Below are 15,602 nucleotides of genomic sequence, written 5' to 3'. Positions count from 1 at the left end.
TGTACTTAGGGCTAGTTTGATATTGTTGTGCTTTGAAAAAAAACTATTTTTATTGTATTGTGAGAATAAGCAGCTGTGAAATAAAGCAGCAGAATGTTTGATAAACTTTTTTGTAAAAGTGCTTTTGAATAATAAAAAAGAAGTAGTATTATAGTGTTTCATAAACTTTTATGTAAAACAAATGTGAAAAAAGCTGGGTTTTGCAGCTTTGTGTTTTTGGCTTTTTTTTCACAAAAAACTGTGAAAAAAAGCTGAAGCTGAATGTTTACCAAATATAAAAAAGCTCTTAGCTTTTTTTTATAGCCACTTTTTTCAAAATCACCTCAGTACCAAATTAGGGTAGAAAATTGAGTTTGATTCTAATTCTATAGGAACCAAAATTATATACTAAGCAGAAAAATTCAAGTTCTATGGGTGTGATTCCAATTTTGAGTTTAATATACTAAACTCATTGAGCTTAATCCATGTACAATAAATAATCAATTTTTTTAGTGAGACAAAAGAGAATGGAGGCATATTCTCTCCCCCTCACTTCCCGTGCCTTTCAATGCCCTCTTTTGTGTGTGGTCACGTAATACCTTTTTGTCTTATTATCTCTATAAAAAAATAATATAAAATGTTGACGTGACTTAACCATGATCATATAAAATAAGAGGACACGGAAGGGCATGAAAAGTGGGAGGGCAAAGAATCTGCCTCCAAAGAGAATAACGTACGTATAAATTAAATGGGTCCCATAATTAGTAGACTCCAGGCCGAAGCCACCCACGTCGCTGCATTGCTGTAGCCTACCTCCACCACGAACCCAAAAAGGTTGAATGATAGTTTTCAAGGGCAAAGTGATAAGTCTGGTTGTTCTCTTTGTTATAGGACTCAACCACTTAGTTTGTTTTGTTTTTGAATAAATTCCTATTATCTAGGAAGACTTTTTCTACGTAGACTTTTTCCTCATGCACGTTACCACTTTCCGAGTAGTGTGGATCGTGGGCTGTTTTAAGGTTTCATTACTTCTGTAAAGCTATATAATAGCCAAACTTTCCTTTCAATAAATAAGTCATTCCTCCAGATTGTTTGAGTTATTTGCAGTATTACTTTGAGTTATTTGCAGTATTACTCGTTGTATATTTGTTCTTGTTCCTAACAAACTGGTATCAGAGCCCCTCACTGGGGCCTGAGAACTGAAAAGTAGCAGCTTTTGAGTGACTTCCAAACACAAGAGAGGAAAATGAGTTTTGAAGGAAACTATGTGCAGGCGTCCATTCCACGTTTCGATGGTCATTATGATCATTGGAGCATGCTCATGGAAAATTTCCTTCGAAGCAAGGAGTATTGGAGTTTGATTGAAACTGGTTATGAAGAACCAGTAAAGGGGACACAACCCCTATCAGAAGCACGACAGAAAGAGCTTGATGCAGTGAAACTCAAGGATCTCAAAGCCAAAAACTATCTTTTCCAAGCAATTGATAGGAGTATCCTAGAGACAATGTTGGAAAAGGACACCTCCAAGAAGATTTGGGATTCCATGAAGACGAAATATGAAGGGAATGCACGAGTGAAACACACAACTCTTCAAGCCCTACGAAGAGACTTTGAGACTCTTGAGATGAAGGTTGGTGAAACAATCACTAATTACTTTGCTAGAGTAATGACCGTAGCAAACAAAATGAGAATCTATGGGGAGACCATGACTGATGTCACGATCTGTGAAAAAATCCTGCGATCTCTCACGGACAAATTTAATTATATAGTTTGTTCGATTGAGGAATCTAGGGACTTGGATGCAATTACCATTGATGAACTTCAAAGCTCGCTCACTGTACATGAACAGAAGTTTCACAGAAGCAGCGGTGTGGAGCAAGCTCTGAAGGTAACCACTGATGCCAAAACTGAGGAGGGTATCAGCAGTTATCGAGGACGAGGGCGTGGAAGAAGCAATTATAGAGGACGAGGACGTGGAAGGGGAGGCCAAGCGTTCAACAAGGATACTGTGGAATGCTACAAGTGTCACAATCTTGGACACTACCAGTATGAATGTCCAAAGTGGGAAAGGGAGACTAATTATGCAGAAGTAACTGAATAAGATGATATGTTGTTGATGTCTTATGTTGAGTTACCTGAACAGACTGATGCGTGGTTTCTTGACTCAGGATGTTCCAACCATATGTGTGGCAGTCAAGGTATGTTCACAAATCTAGATGAAAGTTTTGTTCATTCAGTCAAATTGGGAAACAACAGTAGGTTGAATGTGGTTGGCAAAGGGAGTGTCAAGCTGTTTTTAAATGGAGTTACATATGTTGTCCATGAAGTGTACTATGTTCCAGAGCTTAAAAACAATCTCTTGAGCATAGGACAACTTCAAGAAAGGGGGTTGGCTATATTGATTCGAGAGGGAGTTTGCAAAATATATCATCCGACTAAGGGTCTGATTATTCAGACTGAGATGAGTAAGAACATGATGTTTATACTGTGAGCTCAGACGCTAGTCTCTACAGATGTTCAACCGACAATGTGTCTTCACACAAGCTCACAGAATCTCCCTTATCTTTGGCATCGAAGATACGGTCACCTAAGCCACAAAGGATTGAGAATTTTACAACATAAGAAGATGGTTCGTGGACTCCCTCAACTCCAAACCTCAAATACTACATGCACAGACTGCATTCAAGGAAAACAACATCGTAATGACATGCCAACAAAAGGTACGTGGAGAGCAAGTCAACCCTTGAAGCTTATTCATGCAGACATCTGTGGGCCCATTTCTCCTACATCAAATAGTGGGAAAAGGTATACTTTATGCTTTATTGATGATTTTAGTCGTAAATCATGGGTATACTTGTTGATAGCAAAGAGTGAGGCACTGCATTGCTTCCAGTTTTTTAAAAAAATGGTGGAAAAGGAGAAATGGCTGAGTATCAAGTGCCTACGGACAGATAGAGGGGGCGAATTCACCTCAACTGAATTCGCTAACTTCTGCAAAGAAAATGGAATTAAGAGGCAGTTAACCACTGCCTACACGCCGCAACAAAACGGAGTGGTTGAAAGGAAAAACCAAACTGTCATGAATATGGTTCGTTCTATGCTGTCTGAGAATAAGCTTCCAAAAACATTCTGGCCAGAGGCGGTGAACTGGGCTATCTATGTCCTGAATAGATGTCCCACATTGGCAGTGAAAGATATTACTCCACGAGAGGCGTGGAGCAGCGTAAAACCCTCAGTTGAGCATTTCCGTGTCTTTGGAAGCTTAGCACATGTCCATGTTCCAAATGTCAAGCGAGGTAAACTAGATGACAAAAGCTTTCCTTGCGTTTTATTGGGAGTTAGTGAGGAGTCCAAGGGATATAGATTGTTTGATCCTATAGCTAAGAAAATTATTGTAAGCAGGGATGCTATTTTTTAGGAAGAAAAACAGTGGGATTGGGGTGTGAGTTATGAGGGACAGATCATGTTAGATTTGGAATGGGGAGAAAATGAAGAAAATGGTGAGGGAGAAGAAAAGGTGAGAGAAAATGAGAATGTCAGTGAGGCTAGAGAAGAAAGCAGTGTGAGTGAGAGCAGTGAAAAAACACAGGGTTGTAATCCTAATGAACTTGGTGAGGATGAAGGGAGGGTTTATGAAGGAAGAATAAGACGCCCTCCTTCTTACTTAAGTGACTATGTCACTGGAGAAGGGCTAAGTGAGGATGAGGCACACATGGTTCAAGTCGTGCCAATCGAAGATCCTATCCATTTTGAAGAAGCAGTGAAAGAAGAGAAATGAAGGCGAGCTATGGATAGTGAGATCAGCTCAATTGAGAAGAACAAAACATGGTCTTTACGTGAGTTGCCTACTGGAGCTAAAAGGATTGGGGTCAAGTGGGTCTATAAGACCAAGTACAACGAACATGGAGAGATTGACAAGTACAAAGCACGTCTAGTAGCCAAAGGCTACTCCCAGAAGCACGACATAGACTACACAGAGGTCTTTGCACCAGTGGCAAGGATGGACACAGTGAGGATGATCATTGCATTGACAGCACAAAAGGGTTGGAGGATTTTCCAGTTAGATGTCAAGTCAGGGTTTCTTCATGGAGAGCTGAGTGAAGAGGTTTACGTTGAGCAACCAAAGGGTTACGAGAAGGAAGGAAGTGAGCACTTGGTCTACAAACTGCACAAAGCTTTGTATGGTTTGAAACAGGCTCCACGAGCTTGGTTCAGTCGGATCGAGGCGCATTTTATTGAGGAGGGTTTTCAGAGGTGTGATAGTGAGCAAACCTTGTTCACAAAGAAGAATGGAGCAGGAAAGATCATCATTGTAAGTATTTACGTTGATGATTTAATTTTTACTGGTAATGATAAAGATATGATGTGGGAGTTCAAGGAGTCCATGATGAGAGAATTTGATATGACTGATATGGGAAGCATGAGGTTTTTTCTCGGCATTGAAGTACTTCAAAGAACTGATGGTATTTTCATACATAAAAAAAAATATGCCCTGGAGGTTCTAAAGAGATTTAGAATGTTGGAAAGTAATGAAGTGAGCAGTCCGATTGTCCCAGGTGTTAAGATCGGTAAGGATGAAAATGGGATTACTGTGGATGAGACATACTTCAAGCAAGTGGTGGGAAGCTTGATGTATCTCACTGCCACAAGACCAGACATGATGTTTGTCACCAATCTCTTAAGCAGATTTATGGCAAAACCAACCGAGCTTCACCTGCAAGCTGCAAAGAGAGCGTTTCGATACTTAAAAGGGACGATGAATTATGGTATTCATTATAAGAAAGGTGGAAATAGTGGACTGTTTGCTTTCACAGATAGTGACTATGCAGGAGCTGTGGAGGATAGGAAGAGCACAAGTGGTTATGTGTTCTTACTGAGCTTGGGTGCTGTGACATGGAGTTAAAAAAAACAACCTATTGTTACACTGTCTACTACAGAAGCTGAATTTGTAGCAGCTGCAGTGTGTGCGTGTCAAGCAATATGGATGAAGAGAATGCGGAAGGAACTTGAGTACAGTAATGACATGTGTACTTTAATTAGATGTGATAACAGTTCAACCATTAAGCTGTCCAAGAATCCTATGATGCATGGTCGCAGTAAGCATATTGATGTAAGGTATCATTTCTTAAGGAATCTCACAAGAGAGGGTTCGATTGCTTTGATTCATTGTGGGAGCAAAGATCAGGTGGCAGACATAATGACCAAGCCATTGAAAGTGGATGTTTTCCAGAGACTTCGAAGCATGATGGGAGTTTGTGAAATTGTTGGTATAAACTAACTGTTTGATAACAGTAAGTTTAAGGGAGGGATTGATAAGTCTGGTTGTTCTCTTTGTTATAGGACTCAACCACTTAGTTTGTTTTGTTTTTGAATAAATTCCTATTATCTAGGAAGACTTGTTCTACGTAGACTTTTTCCTCATGCACGTTACCACTTTCCGAGTAGTGTGGATCGTGGGCTGTTTTAGGGTTTCATTACTTCTGTAAAGCTATATAATAGCCAAACTTTCCTTTCAATAAATAAGGCATTCCTCCAGATTGTTTGAGTTATTTGCAGTATTACTTTGAGTTATTTGCAGTATTACTCTTTGTATATTTGTTCTTGTTCCTAACACAAAACCCCCGTAAAGCCCAACCCAACGGGAGAAAACTACGACAGAAGATCTACACACTAATTACTGGCAGCACCTGGAAAAGCTGCCATCGGAAACGCCTAATGTCCAACCCCATTCATAGTTTAGAAGCAACAAAAATGGCCAGACTCAACCAAACTAAAGAGGAGATTAGACATCATAAACTGCAGAACAAGAGGAAAAAGGGAGGGAAGACGAGGCGCGAGGATGGAGGGCTACGAGAAGGGCTGCCATCAGCCCTAAGCCGAAGCAAGGGGCCGACGACTGTGAAATTCTTAGATATAGGTTTTTTTACGAAGAAGGCAGAGAGTTGGGTAGAGACAAAACTTACCACTAGCTTTTTTACGTGTGAATAATAATTTCATACCGTATATAGTTTTTTTTTTTTTTTTTTTTTTTCTCTTTTTACCGTCTATGGTTAGGTTACAATGGAGTCTTATTGATAATCTCATAGTTGTATTGTGAGCGTCAGATGTTGAGAGTATGAGATGCGTGAATACCTGTTATTGGTGAAATAAGTTTTTTTTTTTATTTTTTATTTTTTATTTTTTATTTTTTTTATTTTTTTATAATGATAACCTTTCCTTTTAATTAACCAGTGGCAAAGGGTTGCTATAGATCATTGATATAAGAGTAATGTTAGGGAGACTAAATTTCTATTTAAATTAGCGAATCAAATGATGTGTCACTAATAAAAAAAACATGTTTATCAACGATTAAGTAATAATCCAATTCCAACTTTCACGTCGTTTAGTGAGACGCCCCGGTCTCGATATCTGGGGGACATCAGGATGGTCACGTGCTAGCCGACACCCGAGGGTGACGCAAACCATTTAATGAATGCATATGCTGAGAACATGGGAAACATGCATGTAAATTTTGCGCGAACTACACAATGTAATATAATAATATTCAACTGTCAACAATGATAATGATAGTGATGATGCATGACATGTTCAAAGCATACATCTAATTCAGAATACAATCGGAATGTGCTATTACAATGATGTCAAAGAAGAATGGATGGCATGCTGTCACTGGAAGGGGAATGCCTCATAGCTCGGATCATAAGCCTCATTCCTATGACCTGAGAGGGCGCAAAACAAACATGAGTGAACCAAGTTGATATATAAGTAGTACAAATATAATTATTCAATAACGTACTAACCCCTAAAGTTTATGGAAACTAATAGCATAATATGTAATAGGTTTCCGAAAACCCTAGCATGCCATAAAACTTTTCAATAAACATATATCAAATAGTGTGCTAAATAGTGGTGTCATATATAAATATCTTCCGGCCAAAGCAATCTACCAATGCTCGGCCGAAGCTAATATAAATATCTTTCGACCATAACCATCTACCAACGCCTAGCTGAAGCCAATATAAGTATCTCCTGGTTGTAGCCATCTACCAACACCCGGTTGAAGCCAATATAAGTATCTCCCGACCGTAGCCATCTACCAATGCCCGGCCGAAGCCAATATAAGTATCATCGCCCGTAGGCAGAACAGTGACCACTAGATAAGTACAAAAACATTGAATATAATCTTTCCAACATAAGTACATATATCTCAAACATCTTCATAGTACATAGTCATCCATCATATATACTACAAAGAGTGTAAAAACATGTTCATAATAGTATATAGTCATCCATCATATATACTACAAAGAACATAAATTCAATAAAGAATGGTATTCTAAAATATTCTTAATAAAGCATGATAATCATAAAGTGTAAAACTAATTTACTCATAAAACGTTTCGTAAAATGTAACCATTAAATCATGTTTTTCGTGTATGCGTTTCTACTATTAAAACATGCATTTTAGAATGAGTCCACTCACAGATACTCCGTCGTTGAAGAGCCGTGAGAAATAGGAGGGAAAAATCGTCGCTAATAATTGCGCCTAGGCACATAAAGGGTCTATTTAATAAAACTCTATCATAACAATTGAATTTTGAAAAACGAACATCATAAACAAATTTAAGACATCAAAAAACATAAGGGGGGACCTTGGGTACCCTCACACGCCGCCTCACGTGCTCTCATACGCCACCGTAAGGTGGCGGATTCAGAGGCCACGAGCCAAGAAAAGTAGTCGGCGCTGCCGTGGATGGTGGTCCGTGTGCTTTAAGCACTGGCACCGGCAGCTCTTCACGCGGGCCCACGCGCAGGCTCATGCACGGCCTACGCGTGGCCTGGGTTCCTAGGATCCACCTGGATCGGATGTGACCTGTTTTCAGGTAGGTTTTCGACGAGAAAGAGACCGGAGCTTCCATAGCTCCGATCGACGCCAAATTCTAACCCTAAGGTACAATCTAAGTACCAAATTGAAGTGCAAGATGAGAAGGAGGGTTTCATACCTATCTCATGCCGTGAGGTGGCCGAAGTCGGTCGGATTTCACCTCGAAAGCCACGGGCTTGCCGGACCTGGGTTCTCGGGTTGTTTGTGCTTCACAGAGGCAATGGAGAGAGAAAGGGGAAGGTCCAACATGGTGGGTGGTGCTGTCGTTTGTCTCGGTTTGGGTGTGGGTGAGTGTGTGTCGTCGGGAAGAGAAGAGGGATCCAAGAGAGAGAAAGAGTGAGCTGAGAGTGAGAGAGTGTCTCGGGGTGGGGGAAGAAGAGAGAAGAAGAGAAAGGGAGATAGGAAGTTGCCACGTGGCAGGTAGAGAGAGGATGAGAAATTAGAGAAAATCTAAAAATGGGATCCGGATTGGGTAAATGATAAGGGATAAAAATGGTCATTTCAAACTCCGTTAAAACGAAAAAAATACGTAAAAGTACTTTCGTAATTCCGCTAATATAAAAAATGTACATATTTTGAGACAAGGTTTCACATTTAGTTTATAAATTTAATTTTTGTAGCATTACTCTTGATATAAGGTAACAAAATGGCGCGCTGCAAATAAGCATTCCTGTTTGATTGGTGTCCCATGAATCTCCAATAATTGGTGAAACTATATGTCATATCACATTAAATGACAATAAAATCAACATACACAACAAACAAAACATACTATTCTGAAACGAACACATTCACGAGCGGCATTTTTCTCCTCATTTTTGTCGCCTCCATGAAATAATATCAGCACCTTTATTCAAACAGCATTACGTTTGGAATTCAGTATTTCGTAGAAATGTAAGAGGGAAATGTAATATTTAACCAGTTTAATTAAATAATATTGTCCCAACTTTTATGATCACGTTCGTTCTCAACAAATTTTATAATATAATAATCACAATTTTATAATAATATGCGAAGCCTAATTGCATTTTTCTAATCACCTGCATAATTGTTAGCATGAGAAGTGTGTCGGCATAAGGGATGTTGAATTAGACACTGAACTTTGTAACAACGAATTCACAATTTTAATTAACAAAAGTAATAAGCAAAAATGAATTTTCAATTTTATGGTATAGACACTTATGATCTTTCCCTTTACATCATACGGTAAGGATTCTTTTGGCATTACAATATTTACCACAACGACATTGTCCATGAATTAAGTTATTTCGTAGATTGGCTTTCTGACAATCTACGGTTGTATTACATGTGCTTAAGGTAGAATTTTATATAAATGTTTGGTCATGCCAATAAGTTTTGTTTTTTTGTTTTTTTTTTTTTTTTTTTTTGTTCATTTTAAAAGTTGACACCATAGTTTGTGCAAAAACACGTGTGGAATTACCCATGCAGGTAATTTGCTTCAACCAGATACGTTTGTTACAGGTTTGGATCGAAAAGCATGGGAGGCCTTATGATACTACTATGGCATGTTTGAGCATTTCAAAGGGGAACAACACAACTAGAATAAGGGATTTGCAGCTGGGGTGTTGGTGACCCACGTACACAAATCCAGCTCCAGATCTGGCAAAATTGTAAAAAGAGGACTTTGTGTATGTGCTTGATTGATTCAATCGCAGCCAGAAGAAGTGGACAGAAAAGAAAGGAGAGAGAGAGAGAGAGAATAGTCTCATCGATCGGATTTGACATGTTTGACAAGATGTAACACTATTTTGCCCCCACCTCTTACCCAACTCAGTGCGATACTGCGATACAATAAATAAGATTCAAACAAGCATCACAAAAAGTCTTTGGTTGCACAGTCAGTGTTACCCTAAACATAATCATGTTGGATTACTATTTACCCTCCATTAATATGCTTCTTTTGAGGATTCTCTTCCTTTTCTTTTACCTTTTCTATTGACTTTTTTTTTGTTCCTTACCCATTTTTATGTCACTTTATTTCCAATTTTTTATTTTTCGTATAAATTATTGAATGGTTCAAAAAATTAACTGTTAAATTTTGCATATAGATATTTAATGAATTATTTCAATGGCTAAATATTACATAAAATTGATCCATTAAATGATACGTATTATTAAAGCCGGACTCCTCTATTTGTAAAGAGACGATGGATTGGGACAAGTTTTAAATTTTATTGCTTGATCTCTTTCTTTGCAATTGAACAAAAGAAATACATGAGTTAGAGTTTGTCTATCTAATTCATGGCATACATATAATCTGCAACACATGTATGTCATGCAATTAGTTACAAAAGGAAGGTAGTAACTTCTATAAGTGACTGACGGATTATGTAGTATGCGTAGTAACTTTTACAACTCAATAAATGAGATGACATTTACAAATTTTTTCCATTATTTATTTTTTTACATTATGCTACATTAGTTTATTCTTAATTAACTTTGTGAGTCCATATATAAAGCCACAATGTATATATCAAAGATCGAGAGGCAGGAAACCTAGCAGAATTTTTGTTTGGCAATATAAACTCTTAGGATGTAAGCCTCATCTTAAAATTTGCAAAGAAAAATAATCTTGCATGCATGTTACATGTCGTGAACATGTATTCAAACCGTAACACTTGTAAATTGTTGTATAAGGAGAGATATGTATATAAAGTTACGTTCAAGATGCCCTAATTTGGAGGATCAGAACTGCACAGTGAGAGTACGTTCTGTCCTTAGCTAGCCCTAGCAGCCCAGAACAGTAAGCACTGTTACTCTCTTCTGGAAAATAAATGTGCACTACGAGCAAACATAGGCAGTTTAATATTTAAAACTGATAAGCATGTGAGTTGATCCAGTTTGAGGTGGAGAGGGGGCAGTCAGTTGCCGCGCCAGAATTAGGTTACAAAGGTTACACACCAGTCACATCCACTGCCTAATCAAATCACATAATTATCTTCTTCGTAATCAAATTTTCACTGTTTCAAACATGAGAGAGAGAGACGCGTAAATAAAGGTGAGGTTTCGTATATAGATATCATGAGACATGACGTTTATGAAGTGACATCCAAACTGTCGTCGCTTGCTTGCGCGACGTGGTTTTGTCTTTTGAATGGGACCCTCCTTTTGTTTCCTTCCCCCATCTTCTCTCTTCTTCTCATTGAAATTATGTCCCCCACTTCCTCTCCTCTCCTTCTTTCCATCCCCGGCCCCCTACCCACCGTTTATATATTCCTACACGTCTTTCTACCGTCTCTCATACATTTCACACATAGCACTTTGTCCTCATATCATCATACCAATTTAATCCTTTTGAAAGCTATCAAACTTTGTGTACCATGTCAGCAGCAGCCGCAGCGGCGGCGGCGGCGGCACTGAGTAATTCGAGCTCCACTAACAGCAACTCCATCACCGACAACTACCACCACCAACCGTTATTCACACCGTCCCCGCTAGCGGCCGTGACGCCAGTGCTGAGCAGATACGAGTCCCAGAAGCGGCGGGACTGGATCACGTTCGGGCAGTACCTCAAGAACCACCGCCCGCCGCTTAACCTGTCCCGCTGCAGTGGGGCACACGTGCTGGAGTTCCTTAGGTATTTGGATCAATTCGGGAAGACCAAGGTCCACGCGGACGCTTGCCCTTTCTACGGGCACCCTAACCCTCCTGCGCCCTGCCCATGCCCGCTGCGGCAGGCTTGGGGCAGCCTGGACGCGCTCATTGGGCGGCTTCGGGCAGCTTTTGAGGAGAACGGCGGGCACCCCGAGACTAACCCGTTTGGGGCACGGGCAGTGAGGCTGTACCTGAGGGAGGTGAGGGACAGCCAGGCCAGGGCAAGGGGGATTGCTTATGAGAAGAAGAAGAGAAAGAAAGTAGGGCCGTCACAACAGCTGCAGGGGAATGATCAACAACATGATGAGGAGGAGAGGCATGGGCAACATGGTAATTTTGGTTCAGATTATGGGTATAGTGCTGCTGGGGCTTCATCTGCTACTGCCAGGGACTCCATGATGCCCTTATCTGTGCTAATCTGATTAAGTTTAAATTAATTAAGTAATGAGTATATTTATGTAATGAATATGTAAGGGCTTTTGATGTGGGGTTGTGTTACTAATTAGTTATTAACCTTTCCTTTCTTGATATCAGTTCTTCAAATTGTAGACTGCAGTTTTCTTTTCTCCTTAATTCATAATTTGGTATTATATGAGCAAAATTACTAGAAACAAATTAATCTGTTTATGGCAATTGAAGAACACTAGAAAACAAGATGCATGGTGACCTGAAAAGAAATTAATAATCATATTACGTTTGCCCTAAGAGATTATGATATACTGCTGAAAATACGAAGGCAGAAGGCAGAAGGCAGAGCTACTTTGGATCACTGGAAATGATTTTACCCATGTTCGTAGCAACAAAATAATTTTTGGTTTGAAAAGCCTTCTTACGTTGCTTTTGATACATTATTTCACAATTGTAATTATAGTTTGAGGCTTTGTATAGTTAACACTATCTTTCGTTTTCTGTACCACCAATTATCTTTGGCTTCGTGTTTTCTTTTGTTTTGAAGATGGAGTAGAAAAAAAAAGAAAAAAGAAAAAAAAAAGAGATATTGAGAGAGATCCAGGATTCTCACTATTTCTTAGATTCATGGACCAAATTCAATTTAGTGAGATTTTTTATTCACATTTTTTTCTATCAAGAATGCTTTATAAACTCTTGGACTCCTGAATTTGGAGTATCCTACTTTCACACAATTCATATTTACAAGGTTCAACAAGCAACCGATATTTCACGATCAAGGGTGTAGTACTATTTGTAGCAGCGGTCCTTATATATCGTATTAACAATCGAAAGAAGGTCAAAAGAAAAAATCTGTATTTGACAGGGCTTCTTCCTATACCTATGAATTTCATTGGATCCATAAATGATACATTGGAAGAATCTTTTGGGTCTTCCAATATCAATAGGTTGATTGTTTCACTCCTGTATCTTCCAAAAAGAAAAAAAGATCTCTGAGAGCTGTTTCCTGGATCCAAAAGAGAGTACTTAGGTTCTCCCAATAACTAAAAAGTGTATCATGCCCGAATCTAACTGGGGTTTGCAGTGATGGAGGAACTGCATCAGGAAAAAGAGAGCTTCTAGTTGTAAGATATCTAATGAAACCTTCGTTGGAATTGAGATCTCATTCAAAGAGAAAGATATCAAATATCTGGAGTTTCTTTTTGCATATTATATGGATGATCCGATCTACAAGGACTGTGATTGGGAATGGTTTGATCGTCCTTCGTCAAGGAAGAGGCGAAACATAATCAACTTGAATTAGGGACAGCTGCTATTCGAAATCTTAGTGAAAGACTAGATTTGTTATCTCATGTTTGCTTTTCGTGAAAATTTTCCAATTGAAGCGGAGGGTTTCTTCAAACAACGAGGAGCTGAATCAACTATTCAATCAAATGAAATTGAGCATGTTCATCTTGTAGAAGAAGTCTTCGTTAATAATTTTATGGTGACCATCTTATGGTTCTTCAACGATCATTTTATGCATTATGTTAGATATCAAAGAAAATCAATTCTGTCTTCGAATGATACCCATGTTCTAATGAATAAGCCATAAACATAGCAAACTGAGAGAATTAAAAGATACTAGAACTGCATCAATTCATTGATTTTCTTTTATTTTTTCATTAATTAACTGAAATGGTAATGGATTGTGGTTACATTTCTGAACAGCAATAATATTATAGTAATGGTAGTCTTGAGCTCTTTGTTGATATTGCATTATTTCATAGGAATTATGAATAATGGTGCCTTCATGTGAAATATATATGTGTATTGTGAATCACTCGTTCTCGGGGAGTGAATGCAATTTTCATGGATGATTTTGATGACTTGAGAGTGAAAGGGACTGTGTGGTTTCCCTGGTTTTGATCCCCTAAACCTTCAGAGGGTGTTGTGCGGATAGGCTAATCCTGTAGGATAATCTATGTGGCATAACTGGAGAAAATGGACACTCCTAGATTGAGAGGAACTAGGTGTGAGGGGCACCGTGTGTTGCTTTAGGTTTTGATCCACTAAACCTTTGGGGCCTATACTGACGAACTTGTACCCATATTCCATAAGGAAGGTACTTGTGATCTGTGTGGTGTAGGAAGCAAATGGACACTCTCGTTACCCTACTTCGAGTTGTTGTGAGAGTGGGAAAGCTGCTGTAATTCTTTGGAAAAGGCTGATTCTCTTTGTCTTTGAGCTTTTATTCCTCAATCCACTATTTCGATTGAAGTAAGGGTACTCGGCCGCAGGACCGGTCATCAAGTTGGATTATTTTGTACTCGGATTTTGAAAAAGAATTGTGGTAACGTCTTGTTTAGCCAATGATGATTATGGCTAGAAATTTTGATTATTGGTATTGCCATTGATTATGGTTAGAGATTCTGATTATTGGTATTGCCATTGATTGTGGCTGGAAATTCTAATATCTACGAAGACCAACGTTATTTTTATTTATTTATTTATTTTGAACAAGAAATGAACTCGTAGATTGAGGTTTTGATTTGTTCCATATAAACAGAATTGTGGGATTGGCCTAAATCCCTTGTGAACACGAAAGATTCCTTGAAACAAGAAACCAGAATAACGTGTACAAAATAATATTTTTGTGTTTATGATTTTGGGGTTACGATCTCTCTCAAATTTGGTCCTCTGATTCTATCTTTGTAGGGTGTAGGTTTGTGGATGAGTTGTTGATCCAAAGGGCCGTCGGGGCTTGATCTAAAGATGAACAGTTGATGAACGGATGAACACTTTCTTCAAGGGCCGTCGGGGCTTGATCTTGAATAATGGTTGTGTGGATTTCTTCAAGGGCTTTTGGGCTTGATCTTGAATAATGGTTGATGGATGAGCGGATCTTCAAGGGCTTTTGGGCTTAATCTTGAAGAACGATTGGATGTGTGGATTGGTTGAGGTTGTTGATCCAAAGGGCCGTTGGGGGCTTATGCTTAGGATGAACGGATGAACACTTTCTTCAAGGGTCGTCGGGGCTTGATCTTGAAAGAGGATTTATCGAAGAACGAAGAGAGCTTTCTTGATCCTTCGGAATTTGCTTGAAAGCTTTAGAGTTTCAAAGCTTCAAGGATTTGGGGAGTTCTCTTCCAATTTGGGAGTAGAGAAATGTATTTGTGAATTGGTTGATGCTTGATACCTTGATGGAGAAGCCTATTTATAGGCTTTGAGAATGAATCACCACCACAAAATATTTTTTCCTTTCCAAGCACCATTGCCTAATTTTCCCACTTAATGCAATATTGAAATTGAAGTGGTGTAACTTATGGCCTAATTTCCCACTTAATATCATTTTAAACTTGAAGTGGTCTAACTTATGGCCTAATTTCCCACTTAATACCATTTTAAACTTGAAGTGGTCTAACTTATGGCCTAATTTCCCACTTAACACCATTTTAAACTTGAAATGTGTATGCTTTGTCATTGCCCAACATGAGAAAAACTTGCTTTGATCCGTAATGGATTGAAGTGTGCTTGCCTTGTCATTACCCAACATGAGAAGAAAAACTTGTTTTGATCCTCAATGGATTGAAATGTACTTGCCTTGTCATTGCCCAAAATGAGAAGAAAAACTTGTTTAATCCTTCAAGGGTATTTCTTCCTATTTTGTTGAGTCACACGCCATGTGTACAATTTGTACAACACGTGGCGTATGCCATGTATGCCTTGACACGTC

The 15,602-nt window shown here is 38.8% G+C and overlaps 1 protein-coding gene and 1 long non-coding RNA gene across 2 annotated transcripts; one reads left to right on the top strand and one right to left on the bottom strand.

The window, feature by feature from the left end:
* Nucleotides 1-6,500: 6,500 nt before the first annotated feature.
* LOC137723261 (uncharacterized) lies at nucleotides 6,501-7,867 on the bottom strand. Its single transcript, XR_011066884.1, has 3 exons — nucleotides 7,632-7,867; nucleotides 7,463-7,525; nucleotides 6,501-6,698 (listed from the first exon to the last, which is right to left on the bottom strand). It is a non-coding gene; the product is annotated as an uncharacterized lncRNA (long non-coding RNA).
* A 3,218-nt stretch (nucleotides 7,868-11,085) lies between these two features.
* LOC137726080 (protein G1-like1) lies at nucleotides 11,086-12,094 on the top strand. The gene has a single exon (XM_068464944.1). It carries the CDS (start codon nucleotides 11,206-11,208, stop codon nucleotides 11,899-11,901), a length of 696 nt encoding a protein of 231 aa, XP_068321045.1. The 5' UTR covers nucleotides 11,086-11,205; the 3' UTR covers nucleotides 11,902-12,094.
* The last annotated feature ends 3,508 nt before the right edge of the window (nucleotides 12,095-15,602 follow it).

This window comes from Pyrus communis, chromosome 2, assembly GCF_963583255.1.
Source record: "Pyrus communis chromosome 2, drPyrComm1.1, whole genome shotgun sequence".
NCBI classification, from domain to species: domain Eukaryota; kingdom Viridiplantae; phylum Streptophyta; class Magnoliopsida; order Rosales; family Rosaceae; genus Pyrus; species Pyrus communis.
Note: the sequence above shows the minus strand (reverse complement) of the source record. Positions and strands in the feature narration are given on the sequence as shown.